The sequence below is a fragment of the Platalea leucorodia genome (genome assembly GCF_965183815.1).
Source record: "Platalea leucorodia genome assembly, chromosome: 3".
In the NCBI taxonomy this organism is placed as follows: Eukaryota; Metazoa; Chordata; class Aves; order Pelecaniformes; family Threskiornithidae; genus Platalea; species Platalea leucorodia.
In genome coordinates, this window is record NC_138825.1 from 53,727,072 (window position 1) to 53,747,137 (window position 20,066).

Consider the following 20,066-nt stretch of genomic DNA (forward strand, 5'->3'; position numbering starts at 1 on the left):
AGTTCCCACGTGTCTGCCCAGATATCCACTTCCACAAGGAAACTGAGAGCGTCTAAAATTACCACTTCTGCTGCTGTGCCCCTTGGGGTGTTTCAGCGCTGGGTTGCACAGCCCTTCAGTGTTCCCAGGCTGAGCAATGCAATCCAGCACTTTCAGACCATTGGCAGTTTCCAGCCCTTTTCTGTTTATTTTGGTCTCCAACTGCTGAAGCATGCTGCTGCGAGCCAAGCTCTCCTGCTCACAGGAGCCCCCGACTTGCTCAGCCTCTGCTGCATGGGGTTTCTGGATGGTCAGTGGATGCAGGGGGCACTGACGGGCATCTTTCCCATTGCAGTGATGCCTCCTTCACCTGCTGTATGGTCGTCTCGAAGCTGTAGTCTGTTCTGATAATCCAACTCAACACCTCCCCTCTGTGGACTGTGCCCGGTCCCCCACCTCTTCTTTCCCCATGCACGCATGGGGATTTGCTGACCATGGTGATATACCAGCATTTGAATATCAAAATATCACCAGTTGGTGCTGACAACATTTCAGAAAGGATCTAAATCCCTGTAGTCCAGCAGTTACACAGACATCTAAATACTAGAGACCACGGCACAGGGAGGCAAGGAGAGTACATCACCCCACATCCACCCATGTCAGGTTTCTAACAGCTTCTCTGAAGCATCCCCTACCAGCCATTGTCACACGTAGGGATATGCATGTTCCTATGCCCTAAGCTAAATTATTCTCAGAACCAACTGTAATTAAATAAATGCAAAAGCAATCAGTAGTGCATTGGCAGCAGTTCACCTTCAGTATGCATTCAGAAAAGAAAACACAGGACTAACTACCTATTTGCTGCAACCTTCTGTTTTTCATACAGCGGGTCTGTCCAAGCAACGAGCACAGACTGAGAGGACATAACTCGAACAGTTATGTCTTGTGCCACCTCCACCTCTTCCTCCTCTGAAATGGCAAAACAAAATAGCATATCAATAACAACATCGTAGTTCCCATAAAAAATAGTAACTGTCTTCAACTGACGTCGTAATACGCACACAGCACAGATGAATAACTAACACAGTGGTAGTGGAAAGACAAGTATATTGATCACTGATGGTACCTCATGGAAACATCATTTCTTCTGTTAGTTGTCTGCTTTTAAGACCAGAGTACTAATATATTCTACAGTCCTTCAATATTCTATCAGTCCCCAAACTGTTACTTAGAGCAAATGTCTTATTAACCTACTGACATTCACCGTCTCTGGCAAACTCACTGCCAGAGATGCCTGGACAGCAGAAATTTTGCCTTACGAAAAATTTTGAGATTTTAAAATTTTCTGACAAAGGTGTTCTCCATCACCATCAAAATATCCAAAACACTCTGCCACCCCCACGGCACTCTCATCGCAATGCAAGGGGGTGAGAAAGTGACACTGGCATGGAGATGACTCAGAATCTCGCTCATCCTTTTTAACCTTGGCAGCAGTATGTAATGTTTTCTTTCCAAAAGAAAGTGAAAACTTTTGCTGACTAGGTTTAGGCTTCTGGAAATCAACCCTTCAGAAAAGGGGGCGGAGATCTGACAAGAAGGCATACCGTTGTGGAGTTCCTGGCTTTGATTTAATCAAGTCTTCTCATGCGGTTATTGAAGTGCATAACATTTTCCAACAGCTAGAGAGGAGGAGATTTAAAAAAACAAAACAAAAACCACAACAACAGAAACCCAACCAACTATCATTTTATTGATCCTGCTTGAATTAGAGAAGCAATAAGAGATATCCATTGAGCTCACACAGCACACACAGAGAAAAACCTAGCAGCTCCAGCACCAAAAGACTTGCAGTCTAAAAAATCACAAAGCTACCTCATTGCCTTCAAATGTTTCCATGAATTGACAGCAGATGTGAAGGAAACATACCTGTGACTTTTCTTTTAGTTAAAGATGACCTATAGACAGGTTGGCTCCGTCCTTGGGAGCTCCTTGATGGCAGCGAAACCACATGAACTGACTCAGAGGCTGTACATGCAGGAAGAAAACAGAGGCTTTCCTGTAACCTTTTTCATTGAAAAAAAAATCTAGTCTTTTCAGGCAGAACTCTGTTTTATTCTTTTCTGATACAAAAGGAGAGGCTTACTTGAAAGTTAATTTATTTACAGTCACAGCATTTATGTCAGAGTGTGCAATGTGCATGCAGTAAGAACAGTAAACTTGGTATTTTAGAAGCAGGAAAGCAAATTATTAACGTGAAAAGACCATTACAAGAGTCCTATATTCTAGGACTGAGTTCTTCTCCTGATAATTTGATTATTTAAACAACATTTATTCTCCCACTTTAAAAAAACATAGTATAAAAGTAAAGAAAACAAGAAGTAGATGCTCCAAACCATGTTACACAGTATTTCTCATCAAGATTAAGTTCATTACTGAACTCCCACTACGTCCGTGACAAGATTTCCATTGACTTCTGTACCGCGTGGACAGGCTCTCAACCTGCAGAGCAGTGGTACGTGCTGGGCATCAAACAAACAGGAGAGCGTCTCCCACACATACGTGTCTCGAGCCTGTCACCTCAGCACAGACGTCAGAGTGTCCCCTCCACAAGTGGTGCACAGAAAGATGAAAAAGTGAATACGAGAGAAGGCGTGAGAAATAAGTATGAGATTCTTATTAGGAAAAGGGGGAATAACTGATAAAGGTGATTGAGGAGTTCCCTCTCTTTGGAGAAACGGAGATAAAGATGCGCGTTTAATACAAAACCCACAAAGCAGAAGGGGAAATAGACATTTACACTGCAAAGCCAGGGATTCTGGCAGCCACGTGTGATTTTGCAATCATCACCCATTTTGTAACCCAAGACCAGACTACCTGTGGGACGGGCTTCCAGCCTACAGGAGAGATTTTGAGAGAAAGAAGCCTGACCTTGAGCAAACACACCTGAACAGCACAGGAGCAAAGCAAGACTCGTGAGTGCAGACCTAGCACCCGCTCAGGCGAGGAGCGGAGGCAGCAGGACAGCGACAGGTTAGCCGTGACACAGGCAAGTGACACAAATAGCGCAAAGGGAAACGCTCAGCCTCGGGGGAAATAAAGCTGTTGCAAATCCCATTGATACCGTTAGATGGGAAATCCTTTAAATCGAGGGCAGGTGATCTAGGGCATGAGTGCAAACCATCACAGCACAGCAAGGAGCACAAAAGAGGCCAACCTGACTCTCTCAGGAGCCCTTAGTGACCAGGACCTCATGAAGGAACCAGAGAGAATATAGACACACGAGTGTAACACTCCAGTATGGAGCCCATGAAACAGTTTAAATGGTAAGCGTGGATACATTTAATTAAAGCATTAATTTTTTCTCCACTGTCCTGAAATAACGTAGGGACACAAAGTGTAAGAAGAGGGCAAGAAACAATGGATTTCAGAGCAGTCCCACTGCATGCAAGGCTCTTCTCCCCAGCCCTTCCCTCTGCTATTAATATCAGTAACTCACACATGGTGTCTCTTTAACACAGCGTCAAGTTCTGCTACACTTCCTACCCTGGTCATCATATTTTTCTGTTAAGAACATGTTACAGAATGCAATTATAGGGAGCATTTTCATTTATAGGAAGAAGTCATTTTGATGGCTACACCACCACGGGATCTGTGATCACCTAGCAGCCACGGGGGATCACAGAAGTGTGCTAGCTCAGCTAGATGCTAGCAGGGAAATCCGACTCACCTAGTTTTCTCGCTTCCTGGTTTTGTCGCTCTTGCTGCAGCGGAGCGTAGCTCATCCTTCGGCTGCTCTCTCCATACCCATGGAGGTAACTTGGGGATCTGCTGCGTGGACCCCTGAAGCCTGCTCCATAAGGTGGCTTCCACCGAAAAGATAACTTGCCATCTGGAGACTGGGCGCGCACCCTCAGAGGTCTGTTTGGCATGTCCTTCCCTTCAAAAAATAAGCAAACACACACACACAAAACCCATCACTGTTATTATGAAGCACGTGACATGTACAGCAGCCCACATTTGTCTGTTGCAAGCACATCTATTAAATAACATCAGAATAAAGGGCATAATTTTATAGTTTTTTAATTTTGCTATAAAACTCAACTGCAGTAACACCAGTTTTTCCAAGCGGGATGTACAATACTCAACAGCACCTTTTCCGAGGCTCTTCAGACAGACTGATGCAAGACACCGAAAGTGAAAACATATCGTAATATAAGGATCCCTGCCAGAAACTGGGGATGTCTTGTAGCTTTTCTGTTTAATCTTTTTTTTTTTTTTTTTTAAATCTCCTTTCCCTAGTTCAGGCACACCAGTACATTATTTTTTTGGCAAGTGCTAAAGGTCAGTATAAAATGAAGCACAGAACTGTTTCACTATTTTTAAACTTTCTTTTAGAAAGCAATCCACATTAAAAGGAGGTTCTCTTCTAAACCCATCACTAATGGTTCTGCTCTCCGACAGCCTCATATTTAACGGGTCTGTTCTACACATGCTTCAACTCTTGACTTCACAGACTCCCCTTATATGATCCCTCGAGCATCCAGCACTGTAACAGGTACCTTACGCAAGTCGTTTATTTTTACATTTGCTGGCCAGTTGGCAGCATTCTTTTAAGAAGTGACACTAATGCAAGGATGACTCAAGCAACCAGTCTGGTTGCTCTGAACGGCATCTCCAGTTTTTGTGGCATTCTCCATTGCATATGGCCTGCACCATGCTACTGCACAGGCTGCAAGCAGAGCAGGCAGCAGGGAGAAAGGTGCTGGCAGCACCGGCCAGGACTGAGATCTCCCACACTTGTAGCGATTTTTTGCCTCTTTTACATTTTGCAGTCAAAGTAGGTCTGTCTCAGTTTCTTCTAGCAATATCAAGCACCAAGCACAAGGTTGCATGAACCCGCCAGCACAGAGGTTACACTCTGTATTCAAAGCCTCTCACTCGCTGGCTAAGCCAGTCATTGCAACCACAGCAACCTCAAGAGAACAAGAGACTGGGAGAGCAACAGCTGCCAGAGACCCCGACAGACAGCAAAAGACAATGCACCAAAGTACCCCCTGTCAGAGCAGTAGTGAGATCCACTTTCTAGCACCAGTTCAGGAGCTCATACTTATTCATGACAGCACTTAAACATGTTACTTCAAGTATGTATTGGTGTCTGCATGTCTCTATATACACCAAAAGCAAGTCCTTTTCCAATATTTCTGCTCAGTGACACCTTCTATAACCAAACTGCTCACTGGTCTTGATCTGCTGATAAGGTTGCCTCTTACACACTCCCAACAAGCATTTTGCTATTAAATTACCCTTTGGAAGGGATCACAGCAACTCTCAAAGCTGTTTGCAGAGCTTCTCTTGAAATCCCTGTGAGAAATGCAAGGTTTCAGTGCTGATGAGGTATATAACATACGCAGAGAACCACACGCTCCCAGGGAACTCTGCTTTTCTACTGAAACACTGGGCAGCAGCTCAGCACGGTAAACCTTGCCTTTTTATTTTGCCTACAGAGAGAGGGATCATCAGTTTAAACACATGAACTTCAGCTGCATCTCTCTTCTGGCTGCTCCTCACCACCCCAGCAAAATGAAGCAGCTATAAACCCAGATTAATCAGCCAATTAAGCTCATTTTACAGACGCTTTCAGTTGCCAGAGCAGTGTATACTAGCTGGATCACAGCAGTGGATCCGGTCCTAAGTGTTTAACAAACAATAAATGCTTTTTGCTATACAATAAATACAGCTGCTTTCACGAGACTCCCTGACCACTTTTCAAAGAATGTTCTCAGTCATGCACTCTGTTAAAAACACCTGCTCCCACATGGTTTCTTTTTCTTGCTCTCCTGAGCAGTTGCTCAACGCAGATTTCAAAAGCCCCTTAGTCACTGATCATGTAGGCTCACAGCCTTCATGCATAGCACCACCATGAAGAACTGGATAGAGGGCAAAATTCAAGTTGGAAGGGACCCCTGGAAGTCTCTTCTCAACCTCCTGCTCAAAGACAAACTATCGCCAACACTGTGTGAAGCCAGCCCTGGTTTTCCCTAGCTCAGTCTTCAAAACCTTCCAGGATGGAGACGGCACAGCCTCCCTGTGGACCTGCTCCAGCGCTGCAACAGCTGCCTAGGGTGAAAGCTTTTATCATAAAATCATAGAATCGTTTAGGCTGGAAAAGACCCTTAAGATCATCGGGTCCAACCGTTAACCTAGCACTGCCAAGTCCACCACTAAACCATGTCCCTAAGCACCACATCTACATCTTTTAAATACCTCCAGGGATGGGGACTCAACCACTTCCCTGGGCAGCCTGTGCCAGTACTTCCAGACAACCGTTTCAGTGAAGAAATTTTTCCTAATATCCAACCTAAACCTCCCCTGGCACAACTTGAGGCCGTTTCCTCTTGTCCTATCACTTGTTACTTGGGAGAAGAGACCAATCCCCACCTCGCTACAGCCTCCTTTCAGGTAGCTGTAGAGAGCAATAAGGTCTCCCCTCAGCCTCCTCTTCTCCAGGCTAAACAACCCCAGCTCCCTCAGCCGCTCCTCACAAGACTTGTGCTCTAGACCCTTCACCAGCTTCGTTGCCCTCCTCTGGACACGCTCCAGCACCTCAATGTCCTTCTTGTAGTGAGGGGCCCAAAACTGAACACAGCATTCGAGGTGTGGCCTCACCAGTGCTGAGTACAGGGGGATGATCACTTCCCTGGTCCTGCTGGCCACACTGTTTCTGATAAATTTTCCTAATGTCCAACCTAAACCTCCCAAACAGCAACTTGTGGCTGCTGCCCAGCGTTACAGCGTCACACGTGGCCTGCTACCACCAAGAAGTGGTTTCCTTGCAGCCCCCAATCAAGCAGCTGTTGGCTGCTGTGGGATGTCACCCTGTCCTCCTGTTTGTCAGACTGGGCCAGCCCTGCTCCTGCAGCCTCTCCTTGTAGCCCACGTGCCATAGGTAGCCACCACCTCCCCAGATCTCAACATCATCATAGGATGAGAGGAAACGGCCTCAAGCTGCGCCAGGGGAGGTTTAGGTTAGACATTAGGAAAAACTTCTTCACCGAAAAGGTGGTCAAGCATTGGAACAAGCTGCCCAGGGAAGTGGTTGAGTCTCCATCCCTGGAGGTATTTAAAGAACGGATAGATGTGGTGCTCGAGGACATGGTATAGATGGACCTGGCAGTGTTAGGTTAACGGTTGGACTCGATGATCTTAAGGGTCTTTTCCAACCTTGACGATTCTATGATTCTATGATCTCTCCTGAGCAGCCCAGCCCTGGCCGGAGGGGAGTAACACCTCCCCTTGACCGGCCATGCTCTCCCGGGCACCTGCGGCTTGCCAGGCTGCGGTGAAAGCACACTGCTTGGGTTTCCTCTCGGTGGCCCCATATGGTACGGAGCACCGAGAGCCCACTGGCCCAGGGTGGCCGGGAAGGACACTGCAGCCCATCAGCTCTGTTCCCCCAGTCAAAGCCTCAGCTTCCAACTGGAATTAAAACAGAGACTTGTAAGGGACAAAGGATACAAAAGGAACTAGCCCAGCGAGAGAGACATATGGAAAGTACCCAATCTAAAACAAATGTGGCTTTGGGCAAAGAGAAGTTTATCGACCCTAATGCTGAATGCAGGGGATCAGCTGAGATTTTAAAACCAGGGCTTTCTAAGGCTTCGATTACTTCCCTCATGGTAGCACCACACTTTACTGCCCATTGTCCCCATTTCTCTACAGTTAGCTCCAGTTTCTATTTGCCTTTCCTTGTCACAGTTTGATCGGCAGGAATCTGAAGGCATCCAGGATGGAGCTATCATAGAATGGTTTAAATGGCTTTGCTGGTAACTGCTGATCCATCAAAACCAGTATTTTTGTGTGAAGTCTGTGCCAGGCTTGACAAGAAGGGATTTGTCATTAAAAACAAAGAGCAGCAGCAGGAGCTTGCCCACCCCGCTGTAGCCCACGGCCCGGGAGCCATCAGTCTGCTCTGGGACAAGGCTGAAGGCCCCGACCTCAGCCACACAGAGGAAGAAGGGGAAGCTGGGCTCAGGCCACCTCGTACGAGCACCCACAGGGCTGCCGTCCCACCGGGCTCAGCCGTGCCATAGGGACAGCACTCCCCAGTCAGGACATTTCTCACTCCTTAAGTCTCCCATGGGACAGCAAGTCACAGCCTCCTGCTGTCACAGCCCCTGCACCTGAGCTCTCTCCTGCCCCGGCCACCTCCTCTCGTCTTGGCTCCAGGAAACAGCCTGGATTTCCACAGGGAGGATAACCCTGGGACTGTGGAGGTTGAGCAACAAGAAAAGCTCACTGTGTCCTAAGGACCAGAGTTTGGTCCTGCTAGCCAGGGTCATTCATCTTTTTTTAAAAAAAAAAAGGGGGGGGGGGGGGGGGGAACATTGTCCTAAACAAACTACACTCATCAGGGAAGGGGTAGGAGAAGGAAGAAATAAATCCCATGCATCGTTTAAGTCATTCAGTTCCCAAAGCAGCCCCTTCTTGTGGGGACACTGAACTCCCCAGTCACAATAGTCTTGAACAGCTCACAGCTAATGAAAAAAGAATTAGATGATGCTGTCACCACAGGTCAAGAACTATGAGGACAGATCCCATCACTCTCCTGCATCACTAGGATCCCATTCACTGCACATCTAGGTGCCGGATGTGAACCTGGAGATGGCAAGATCTGAACCTGCTCAGGAGACTACACAGTGGACTTTTTTGTCATGCTGGGCTAAAGAAAGCAAAACCTTTTCAAAAATCAAGGCATTGTTTCAATCCTAGACCAAGGGAGACAAGAATAGGTCCAAGAAAAGGGGTGATTAAAGTCAGTGAAAGAACTACTCTAATAATATTAAAGGTGACACGGAAATAGGAACACCCATGGGAATCTGATGCAGACAGGGAAGAAATGCAGTGCTGAAACTAGGAAAAGGCTACCAGTGAGGTAGCATGGGTGGAAATGAGGGAAGGACTAGACAGAGCTGTAGCCACTGGATGCTGGGCTTCATCTGCCTTCAATAGGACCTAGCACAAATCCTCCAGCCTCCTCCAAACAGATTAATGATGTGACAACAAAAATTGCCTTGCTTAAGCACAAATTTCCACTGGGTATACAAGTACACTAATCTCAGCAACAGTGATGCGGAGATCTGTAAATAAAACCTCATCCTCCCAGAGGGAGAAAAGAGACATCAGATTATCTCTGGGAGTTTGCACTCCCAGTGATGCATGAAGTGGGAGATTTACCAACAGGAGGACCAAGCACACACAGAAACGCCAATGTCTTGCTCGCTACCTGGCATAACACACCCCAACATCACAGGATGGATACACCACACTGCTGCTCACTCCCAGCATCAATACCACAGCTCCACCCAGGCCAGCTGAGTCCAACCCAGACAAATGGGCATCCAGAAATGGCCCAGGACACCAGTCACTTTTAGGGCCCCCAAGCAGCGGGGAACATTTCCGCCACTTCCCTGGGCTGGAGTGTGATCCTGCGAGGCATCTCTCCCTGCCTTTTGCAATGGTCTAAACTTGGGCAGTTTGCTTGAATCCTCAGCAGATGATGGCCCTAACAGGTCCCAAGACAAGATTTTGGATCAGCATGAAAGCTGCACAGCTGACATCTACTACAGTGCCTGCAGTTTCTCCTATCAATCAGAGACAGTAGACATGACCTTTACGAAAGCGTACAGGACTGCATCTGTCTGTTCCCCGTTTAACACCTACTCTGGTACACCAGGAACTCAACTGGATTTCAGCAAAATGTGGATGAGGTCCCAAATCAGTAGCAATGAAAAAGCTACATCTTCAGATGCATTCACTTCCAAACCCTTTTTTTTCAAATAAACTTTGGGAACAGCTACCAAGTGCCTGATTGAACTGAAGGTTGATTCTTCCTCATCTCCCCACTATTTGCCCCTGTAAACATCACGAAGGTTTTTTTCAGTTTTGATTCCAAAACTAATTTAACAGTTTTCTGGACCTCCGCTCTGGCCAAACTAAATCAACTGGTGAACATCTTCCGACCTCATCTAAAGAGCTACCTGCAATTAAAATAAAATCAAATCCTTTTCTATGTTCTGGAAAATGAGAAAGAGTCACTCCCTTGTGCTCTCTTCAGTGTAGAAATCCAACATTACCTACAGCTGCAGGAATTTGTGTATAGTATCTTGGCCCCAAAAATGCAGGGCCGATTAAAGCCTCAGTATTGACTTTTCACAGTTGAAACGTCCACTAGTATTGCCAAAGTTTCTGTGCGTGTCAGGACTGTGGGAGAACATTTTACAAATGATGTAAGCCCAGAGGATGAAGTCTAAGCTGAGGGTAAAACATCCTCTAAACAACCACACAAGGAGGCAGTTTGCACTTGCCAAATCACACAGATTCTTCAGAGGCCTCATCAATTATCTAGCAAAGGAAAACACAAAATAGCTCCAGAAGAAAAGGGAAGTACTGACCCCTAGTAATCAATCTATAACTGTGGGGAAAAATATCCCAAGCAACTCAAACCTATTAAGATGTAGGTGTAGAAAAGTAGTTGAAATATGAGGTCACAAAAAATCAGGCACTTCAATTTACCTCCACAAGTCTGGGTATAAAATGTTTGCTTTTGCCTTCCCTAGTCAGCAAAAACTTTTCTGTTTTCCTTCTATGTGCCATTACTCCAGGACTGGAAAACGGGACCTATAAAATGTGTTCTGCTGTGGACACAGCAGAGAGGACACACACTTGGCACAGTCAGTAGACAACATTCATATAGTCTATAAACATCTACCAACCTCTCTTTTCACTTCAGGCAGAAGTTTGGGAGGCTAGGCACAGTGACCCAGCCATGGGCGAAGCAACAGCTTGAAGACAGAAGTTGTAGCTGCTTAGAGATAACAAACTCAGAAAGCAGTCAACTGCCTTCATTAGAAAAGGCCAAAAATACCAGCTGGCAAATGCAATCCTGTCATGAACAACTTGACCAAAAATCATCATAGTCTACACTGCAACAGCAAACTGGTGGGATTTTTTGCTTATTTAGTTTTGTTGGGGGAGGGGGCATGTTTTGGGTTTTATTATTATTATTTTTATTTTAAAAATTAAGTTCTAAGCATCAAATGAGACTGATTGACTCTGTACCCTGGATTTGAGACTACTGCTGCTTTACCAGACAAAACAGTATGGAAGATTAAATAAAATGTGCCAAACTGCTCAGTTCATTCAGCCTCCTCAAAGAGTAGATCCCTGTCTTAAGAAGTCCTTAACTGCTCCCTAAGCACAACAATTGTCCTCTGAGGTAATAACCTTGCACCAATGCCAATCTGCAAGAGCAACCCAGTCCCAGAGCTGAGCAACTCAGTTTACGAACACTCTGCAGCATCCCTCTCAAAACCCACCACCAGGGCCAGAGAAGTACCTGAGCCAGCTGTGGTTCCTAGATCTCTGAGCTATTTCTTTGGGATATAACACCCCTGTATACCATGCACCCTCATAAGTGTCCAAGCCCTACCACCATGAAGATATCGGCTGTACTTGTAGCAAAAAATGATAGTGAATAAGTGAACAGAAAAAAAGAGGCATTACATTTTGATTCTTCAGCTGGCAACTCTAAAGTTAATTCCATTTGTGAAGTAAGACCTTTTGTAAAACACCTACACTCCTAAAACCTACTGTGTTGGGCTCTCCTAAATGCAACTGCTTGAGTGGTGACGCTCAAGTTCATAGCACACGTGGCAAACATATCCTAGGGCACCTCTACAATTGCCCTTGTTTGGCAACTTGTGAAACCAGGACAGGCATCTGCCCAGGGGTGCAGAAAGACTGAGGGACACCAGCCCCGCAGAAGGCACCAGGGAAGCCAGGGGGGAAAGCCCCCTGCTCAGGTGGCAGTGTTCATGCACCAAGGGCTGTATCACGGCCAGCCCTTCACCAGGAAAAAGAATTTATTGTTTTCAGAAATACTTTGCAACATGATCACCCATCCCTTCTTCATGCCTGCAATGGATGTTGTTTTCCACATGGTGCTCTACCATCTTCCAGCAGGTAAATCACTTTGTGCATTGGCTTTAAGGGTTGGGACAATTCTGATAACCGTTTCGTTTTTTCACCTGATTTGAAATAGATTATGAAACAGAGTGTATTTAAAAAAGGAGAAAGCAGAGCTTTACTGGCAGAGTCAGGCATCTAAAGCTCTGTAGTCCTTTGTGCAACTCAAGGCTTTCAATTTAGTTGTTAGTCATGAACAGGAAAAGAAAAATGGCATTTTACCATAACTGAGAAGCACAAGGGAAAGAGAATATCCCACCTTTCTCATCCAGCAACTCACACGGGCAGCTGCTTTGCTCCTCACCTTCCCATACTCTCACTGTTACCTATCTCCATACAGCTACCCCAAAGCCACATCAGCAGAAGAGTAAAGAAGAAAGAGGACAGATAAAATACCAGAGGAAGATACTTGTTTTCCACCCAAAAATTAATGCACCGTGTCACTTTGGCAAAGTATTACTGGATTTTTTTTTTTTTAAGTTGATGGTTTGATCCAAGCTCTGTTGAGAAAACGGGAGGAATTCCACCAGCTTCAATGAGGGCTGGATTGGGGCCATCCCGAGAAGAGTTCACTCTGCAAAGACATTTCCTGCAGTTGGTGAGCCAGCTCAAACAGTGCTGATGTGGCCCACCGAACCGAGATGTGCTGACTGCTCTCACTCCAGAAGACTCTGGGCTCCATGATTTACTTCAGACCAGCCATGGCACAGAGCATAGCACTAGGTCTAGTGGGGCTCTTTGTAGCACTGCAGCAGTTAACACGTGTAAAAGAGTGAGTATACGATCAGAAAGAAAATAGGATTGAAACGGGAGAACAAATCCAGCCTGAGGCTTACTGGGTTGGTAGGTCCCCTAGCATTTTAAAATGCACTATCAACCTTGTCCCTATGTGGGCTGATCAACTTTTTTAATGCCACTAATTTATACACTCAGCATCAGATCTCCTCCTGGAAATAAGCCAATCGGTTAAAGCAGTGGAGGCAAGCAACACCTAAATCCTTTGTTTCTCACAGGAAAAAAAAAAAAAAATCGCTCAGCACATTTCCACACACTTCTGCTTGGCGCAGAAAGCGGGGACTGGGGTGCTTTAGTTCCTGCAAAGCACAATGGAAAGTGTGCCATAATTCACCAGACTCCGGCCAGGAGTTTTGGGCAGAGGACCAGTATCCAACGGTAATGTCTGATTTAAGCAAAGCAATTCATTATACATCTGTAGAGGAGTTACCTGGCATCCGGAGGACATTCTTTAAATTGACAGCATCAACAGAAGTTTCCAGTGCTCCCTTTGAAAAGCCCTCTGAATGCTAAGCACAGTAGGACTAGGGCATTTTCCAAACTCAACAACATATTTCTACACGATTAACAGATGTATTATGACTTAAGAACAACCAATAGTGAGTTATTGAAAGCTTCATGTTCTCCCACCAATGTCCACGCACACATTTCCTTCTGCATCAGCACCCTTTGAAGTGAGCCCACTGAGCCTGGGCTACCCTCCCCTCTCACACCTGCTGCCTTTGGACGCCTCTGTCCAGGCTTCTCCAGCGACCAAACCACCATGGTGGTAAAACCCCCACAGCAACCCCAAAGGGCCGTGAGAGCACACCGCAGCCATGGCCCTGGTCTGCAAGCGTCCATCCTAGTGTTGTCCAACACCTGCCTCTTCACTGAGTCGCAGGAAAGGTGGTACTGGAGTGACATCGCCTTTGGGGGCTCCTTCCAGGGGCAGAGCAGGTGAAACCAGCTGGCAAAGGCGCGGGGAAGGTGCCAGGTGCATAAGAAGCTGGGAGGGAGCATGGCCAGGACAGCTGACCCAGACTGGCCGAAGGGCTATTCCATACCATATGACGTCATGCTCAGTGTATACGCTGAGGGAAGAAGAAGGAAGGGGGGGACGCTCGGCGTGATGGCGTTTGTCTTCCCAAGTAACCGTTACGCCTGATGGAGCCCTGCTTTCCTGGAGATGGCTGAACACCTGCCTGCCGATGGGAAGTAGGGAATGAATTCCTTGCTTTGCTTTGCTTGCACACACGGCTTTTGCTTTACCTATTAAACTGTCTTTATCTCAACCCACGAGTTTTCTCACTTTTACTCTTCTGATTCTCTCCCCCAGCCCACCAGGAGGGGAGTGAGGGAGCGGCTGCGTGGTGCTTAGTTGCTGGCTGGGGTTAAACCACGACACCTGTCATCGCAGGAGATGGAAAAGCTTCATTTGTATCAGTGTGGCCATCCGGAGCATATCCCTTGGGAGGGGCTTGTCAGCCAAGAGTCACAGACAAAACCAACGATGTACCAAGCACAGAAACACAGGGATGGATCAAAGCCCACCTGCAGAATGACAACTACAAAAAGCATTGATAACGTCTCACGAACGGCCAGCATGACAAGGGGGTAAAAACATGACAGTCGGCAGGGGAGAATGGAGACTTAGTAAGCTGTGCTTTGCTGCATGCATAAACCAAGCAACAAAAAATTCATGGAAACAGTTCTTCCAACTGGGCTCAGAGCAGTAACAGCAAAAGCCATCTGTTCTGAGCCATGCAGCTCCCAGATTCACCACTGTTATAATCTTAAAAAAAGGAAAGGTTGTATTTTCCATCTTTCCCTTTCCACACTCTTCTCAAAAGATGCTGTGGGGAGCTATGCCTTAAGAAAAGCCCCTTTGCATTATTTCACATAATTGTGTCACTATAGCATGTATTTTTCACTTATGATCGTCACTTGGAGACTGACGTTTGTCTCACGAGCACTTAAAAATATCCCTCACCACATGCATTTGAGTTCTTTGATTCAAGACTTTGTCCAAAATGCTCTTTGGTGCACTCCCAGCTGAAACCTTAGTAGCACCCTCTGTCTCCAGCTTATTTTGAAACTTACTCCTGCTCTGGAGGGAGAGGCAGCAAGTCATTGCTCCTTCAGGTCCACTGAGATGACAAAAAACCCACCCTGACAGTCCCGGAGAATTGAGCAGGAGGGTTGCAACCTCTCCTGGCTGCACGGCTCTGGCCCCAGGGCTCCCCGCTGCCACTCACACAAAGCGCACGGCCCGGGCTCCAAAACACATGGTTTACATCAGGCCACTGTTTCAGTTCCTGGAGAACTACAGCCCACTGTTCAACTGAGCAGCCACTTCTGGGAGAATAAAACATGAAAGCCATTCCAGCACCAGGCCTCCTGAAAACTTCCAAGCATAAGGCAGTGAGATGGAGATGGATAGATGTAGCATAGACTGTAAAATCACGTACGGTATGTAGAGCTGTAACCCTTCTCCAACAAAATCTTCAATTGCTAAGAGAAAACGGAGTGACATTTAGTGAAGAATGTACTTTGTATGTCATAAAAACTTTAATTATTCTCCACTCCCTAATAAACAAAAAATGGAAAAAGCTGAACATTTGGCAGACCCATTTTGGAAGTGTTTTTAAAACCTGCTACTTCAAAAGCAGCGTTGGAAAGTGGCTTTTAAACTTGCCACTCAAACTATCCCTTTGTTTAGATACGTCTCCTCCACCTGGCTGTTTAATACTAACTCACGTTGGTATTACTCTGTTTCTCTTGCTAGAACTGCTCTTTCTAATTTTCCTTTGGGATTCTCTTGAATGCATCTTTCAAGGTCCTGATATTATTAGCTTGATTACATTTGAAGTATTTGAAGTTCTTCATCTGGCAAAACCAATTTTATTTCTGGTGGATTGTTCTCTTTGACATGGCTCAACCATATTGGCCAGAGATACTGCCAAAACGACTGACAACGTCAGGATTTGTCTTCCCATGCAGGACAGAGCCACAACTCTGACTCTGGCTATTCCTCAGGAGTCTGGCGACCAGCCACAGGATGAGAGCCCAGCTGGATTAGGTGGCACCATCCACCTAAGAATTAGGCTTACAGCCTTTAAGCTTTTGATAAAAAATAAATGTCAAATCTATAATATTTGAGTGAGTTTCAAATGTATATGTGGGTATCCTTTTTATCTTTGTTTACTGACTTTAAGTCTAACCTTTTCCAGGCTTAAAAATGGAAGGGGGTAAGGAGGGACTGGACCTCTGTGGTACTCCAGGTTTGACACAAAGCTCCCTGGCTTCAGTGGGAACCTCTCCTTTATCATGCCTGTCACTGGAAATTCGGTTTGCAAGAAGGGGGACTCACTGATTTAAGAGAAAAATAAGTTTATAGCAAAGCTAACCTACTTCTTTTACACCATCCATACAACAAAGAGGAATAACATGAGCCGTGAATGGGCCTGATAAAGCCACTGATCCCAACTGATTCCTCCATGCACATCCCTCATACTAAGGAAGGAGGGAATATTAGTGCTTCTCCCCCAAGTGGTTTCCCAGTGCTGGCACTGCACCGTCCCACAGGACTCCTGACTGTCTCAGCTGGTGGCTCCCAACACACTCAGACCCTTCCTAGTGGGCAAGAAACTCACATTCCTTGGCTTCAGTGGATATTCAATTGCAGAAATAGCACAAATATCAACTCACATCTTAAGCCCTGTTTCTGAGATAAATCAGAGCCTAAGGGCGCTTTAAGTGGTGAAGTCTGAATTTAATCTGACTGCAATCACAAACATGACAAAAGCACAGGATAAAGTTAACTGAGCTTGTTTTCCTCTAGACTATCCTTGTAAAGGTTGTTCTCTAGCCCTAGTCAGAAGTTCAGTGACGGGAAGGAAACCTGCCTGAGAAAATCAGAACGTGAACCCACGCCGAGCAACTCATGCCGTGGCAAGACATTGTCTGGAACAAAACGCACCCCTTCAAAGCTTGTGTCTTTCCACGCTGTGCTCATGACTGTAGTCTCCACATTATGTTCACCTCCAATTTGTTCTTTTCATTCTTTATTTACTCAAAAGTGAGGCAACTTCTGTGTTTCTGACAGTCTAAAATGAAGCATACAGTACCTCAAAACCATGTAAGAAAAGTAAAGAGCAAACATGATACTGCCACAAAGCTAGCAGACCTACAATTTTGGTTAGTCTCCTCTTTAAATTCAGGGTCACCTGACTCATACTGCTTTTTTATGCATATTTTGCTGTCAAATCAGGCATTGAAAATTCCCTGTCCATTGAAGAACTGGACACCACAGAGGAGAAATCCGCCACACAGTGCTGAATATGTGGAAGGCATGTCTCTCCTGGGACATCCCTGACTTCCACCTGCATGTGTGCACCATCCTTACGCACTTTGCACAGCCGCCTCTACAACGCCTGGGGCCTTTAACTGCACTGGCCCTGGATGCACAGTTGAATCGATGTTAAACCAGCCCATCGGTATCGCAAGAGGTAACACTTTCCTTAGTGGGGAGAAAGTGGCTTTAAGCCCACTTCGCATTGCTCTCTCTGAGTGCAGGAGAAGAAGGTAGGATAAGAAACGATCCCCTGAGACATTCCCGAGGCAGTAGGATCCCCCTGAGCGACTCCACAGCTCCTCAGGGCAGACCCAAGGGCCCACATGCATGAGCATATCGGCCTGCATGGGCAGGATCCATCTGTCACTGGTGGCCAGGGCAAACCCATGGGCTTCAACGGGCCCTGCCACTGCAAGCTCCTGGAAAGCAGGGCTCCCCTTTCCTCTCTGCCGCCCCAGTCTGCTGCTTGTCCCCAAAACAGTTCAAAGGCTGTCAGGGGCATGGGGCTACTGGAGGTGCCCCCTGGAGCCCAGGCAGGATTTTGGCTGCACAACCTGTGACGAGCAGCAACACTCTCACTCTCCTCGAACAACTTGGCAATTTTGTCCATGACAACAGCAGAAGGCGGCACGAAGATAACACAAAGCTTGCACCAGTATGGATATTATCTCTCTTGTAAAATATACTGACTCCCATGCTGAGAGCTGATACTTCTGAGCCATAACCTCTACATGTGTTTCTACAGGAAAAAATTGACCCCTGGTACAATGCACACGGTAAAATCCACCATGGCAGTAGGAAGAAATTACATCATCTGCTAGCACTGCTCCGTTTAACTGAAATTTCTGATGGTTTCATGAAAACATTGAAGAAGACAAAAAATTTGCTCAGACTGACTTAATCTCAGTGGCTTTCTCATATTCTGTGAAGCTGCCACTGAGGGAAAGCTTTCTTTAGAGATTTCCACACAAGGGAACATATGCAGAGCTTTCTTTAAGTTGAAGATTGAACTGGTACTTTTCCACCCACAGCTGACGCATGCACAGGTATGGCTAGACGGGAAGGGTGACCCAGCTGTCCAGGATCACAAGCCCATGGATGCCCTTCTCGCTAGCAGTGACACCAGCATGGAGCTTGCACGATGCCGCTCTGCCCAGTCTGGACATGGAACCTGGGTCTGGGAGTCACTGCATTGCAGCCTACCCACATTTATTCTCACCCCCGTATGGATGGCTTGCAGGTGAGCCAGCCTATTCCCCTCTAGGTGGGCCTCAAAGGGTGCCTGCAGGAAAGGTAGTAAAAAAAGAGGGTATTGTTTCTAGGCTGTCATGCATCCCCTCCACCACTGCGTCCCTCCCCGCGTCCCAGCGGCCTGAGCTAGCTTTGAAGTGGGTTGGCAGGGGACACAAGTCAGAGCCAGAACATGCGCTCCTGCGAGCCAACCTCTGTCCTGCTTCCTGCAGGTATGGCCATAGATCTACAGGGAGGAAAACACACCTACTAAAATTGCACTGCTCATTAGGAGGCTAACTAAACCGTGGCAGCATCTTTACGCTGTGCACCTGGATTACTTCTTATGAACCTAAATCTTCACTCCATTGCTCTGCTTTCACGTTAGTGCAATCTCGTTAAAATCAGTGGCACGTTACAGAGGCAGTCAAGTGAAGAATGAGGCCCTGCTCATTCAAAGGCTGAAGAAAACACCGTGTGTAATTATCCTGATGGGAGATATGGACTAGGCTTATGGAAAGTCACAGCAGGCAGCACAGTTCTCTTTCTGCACCAGCTTTCACTCCAACCTCATCAAGCAGTGGCTACCCACATCCATAAAGCACAAAGCTTTATATGCTTAGCTCATATTATTCACTTTATACGTGAATTGTATTTTTAATGAAATACTCCTATTCAAACACTTAATTTCCTTCCAAACCTTGCTCAGCTCTTGGCTACTGGGACGTTTTATGGTAGATCCTCAAAGCAGGAGACAAATACTAACCTTCTCTGTATTGGTTTGGGGTGTCAGGCTGTGGGGGAGAACTGACAACTCTCAGCCACCTTCACCTTTACATCCCCACTCTACAGACCCTCTGAAAAACCCTTGGGCACTTTAACAGCCACCAAATGGACTACATCAGTCATTTGTGGAAACAGTGACAAGTCTTATCCAAGCCACAACTAGCCAAAAAGTCATGGCTTCAACTGTTCTTTAGATACCTGGGATTTCGAAAATCCCAGAAAACTGTGATTTTCACACACACACAAAAAAAAAAAAAAAAAAGAAAAATAGGGTCAGTGAGACATTTCTGAAGCAAAGATTAGCTTTGGATCCAAAGTGCTGGCAATCCGGATGGTGTGGCTCTGCTTTTGGTTCATTCCTTTATGCATACCACAGACTTCAACAAATCATCCTCCTTAAGGGCTCTGATTACTTGCATGTGCAGGGGTTTGGTTTACACCTCTCTCCAAAACCACCTCAATATATCTAAACCTGCTCCCTTACCCTGTAAAGTAGCACAGATTTTTTAATCTACTGGAGATTCACATGTTTATGTAAAGTCTTTCCATTCCATCTCTAGTTGAAGTGCACGTTCAACTTTCCACTAGAAACTGCCAAAAATGCCTCAGACTCGCAAAGTCAGAGAGTAGGAATTCAAGCTTCATCATGCATAGAAGGAAAAAAGAAGTTAAAACTCTCCATTTTTATTTCACATTGCAAACCTTTCATAAATCAGAAAAGTCTGAGAGTTTCCCAAGGTACAGGTTAGCTAAGAACAAAACACTGGCTCAACGTTAGTCTCTGCTCTTTCATTAGCAGTTCTCAGAGATTAAGTTTCTTCACAGGGATTGGAAAAAGTACATCCTAAAATAACACAGTCTTTGCTTCTTCCTCTTCATGAAAAATGCAAATAAAAAACCACTAAAACATTATTTA

At 46.0% G+C, this 20,066-nt stretch overlaps 1 protein-coding gene across 1 annotated transcript in view; it reads right to left on the reverse strand.

Moving 5' to 3' along the window:
• FNDC1 (fibronectin type III domain containing 1) overlaps window positions 1–20,066 on the reverse strand; it is a gene marked incomplete at its 5' end in the record, with an annotated part of 72,091 nt that overhangs the window by 40,005 nt on the left and 12,020 nt on the right. The window contains 3 exons of the mRNA XM_082308019.1: window positions 834–948; window positions 1,906–2,004; window positions 3,707–3,916. Coding sequence (XP_082164145.1) covers window positions 834–948; window positions 1,906–2,004; window positions 3,707–3,916 — 424 coding nt within the window. The remainder of the gene's footprint in view (window positions 1–833; window positions 949–1,905; window positions 2,005–3,706; window positions 3,917–20,066) is intronic.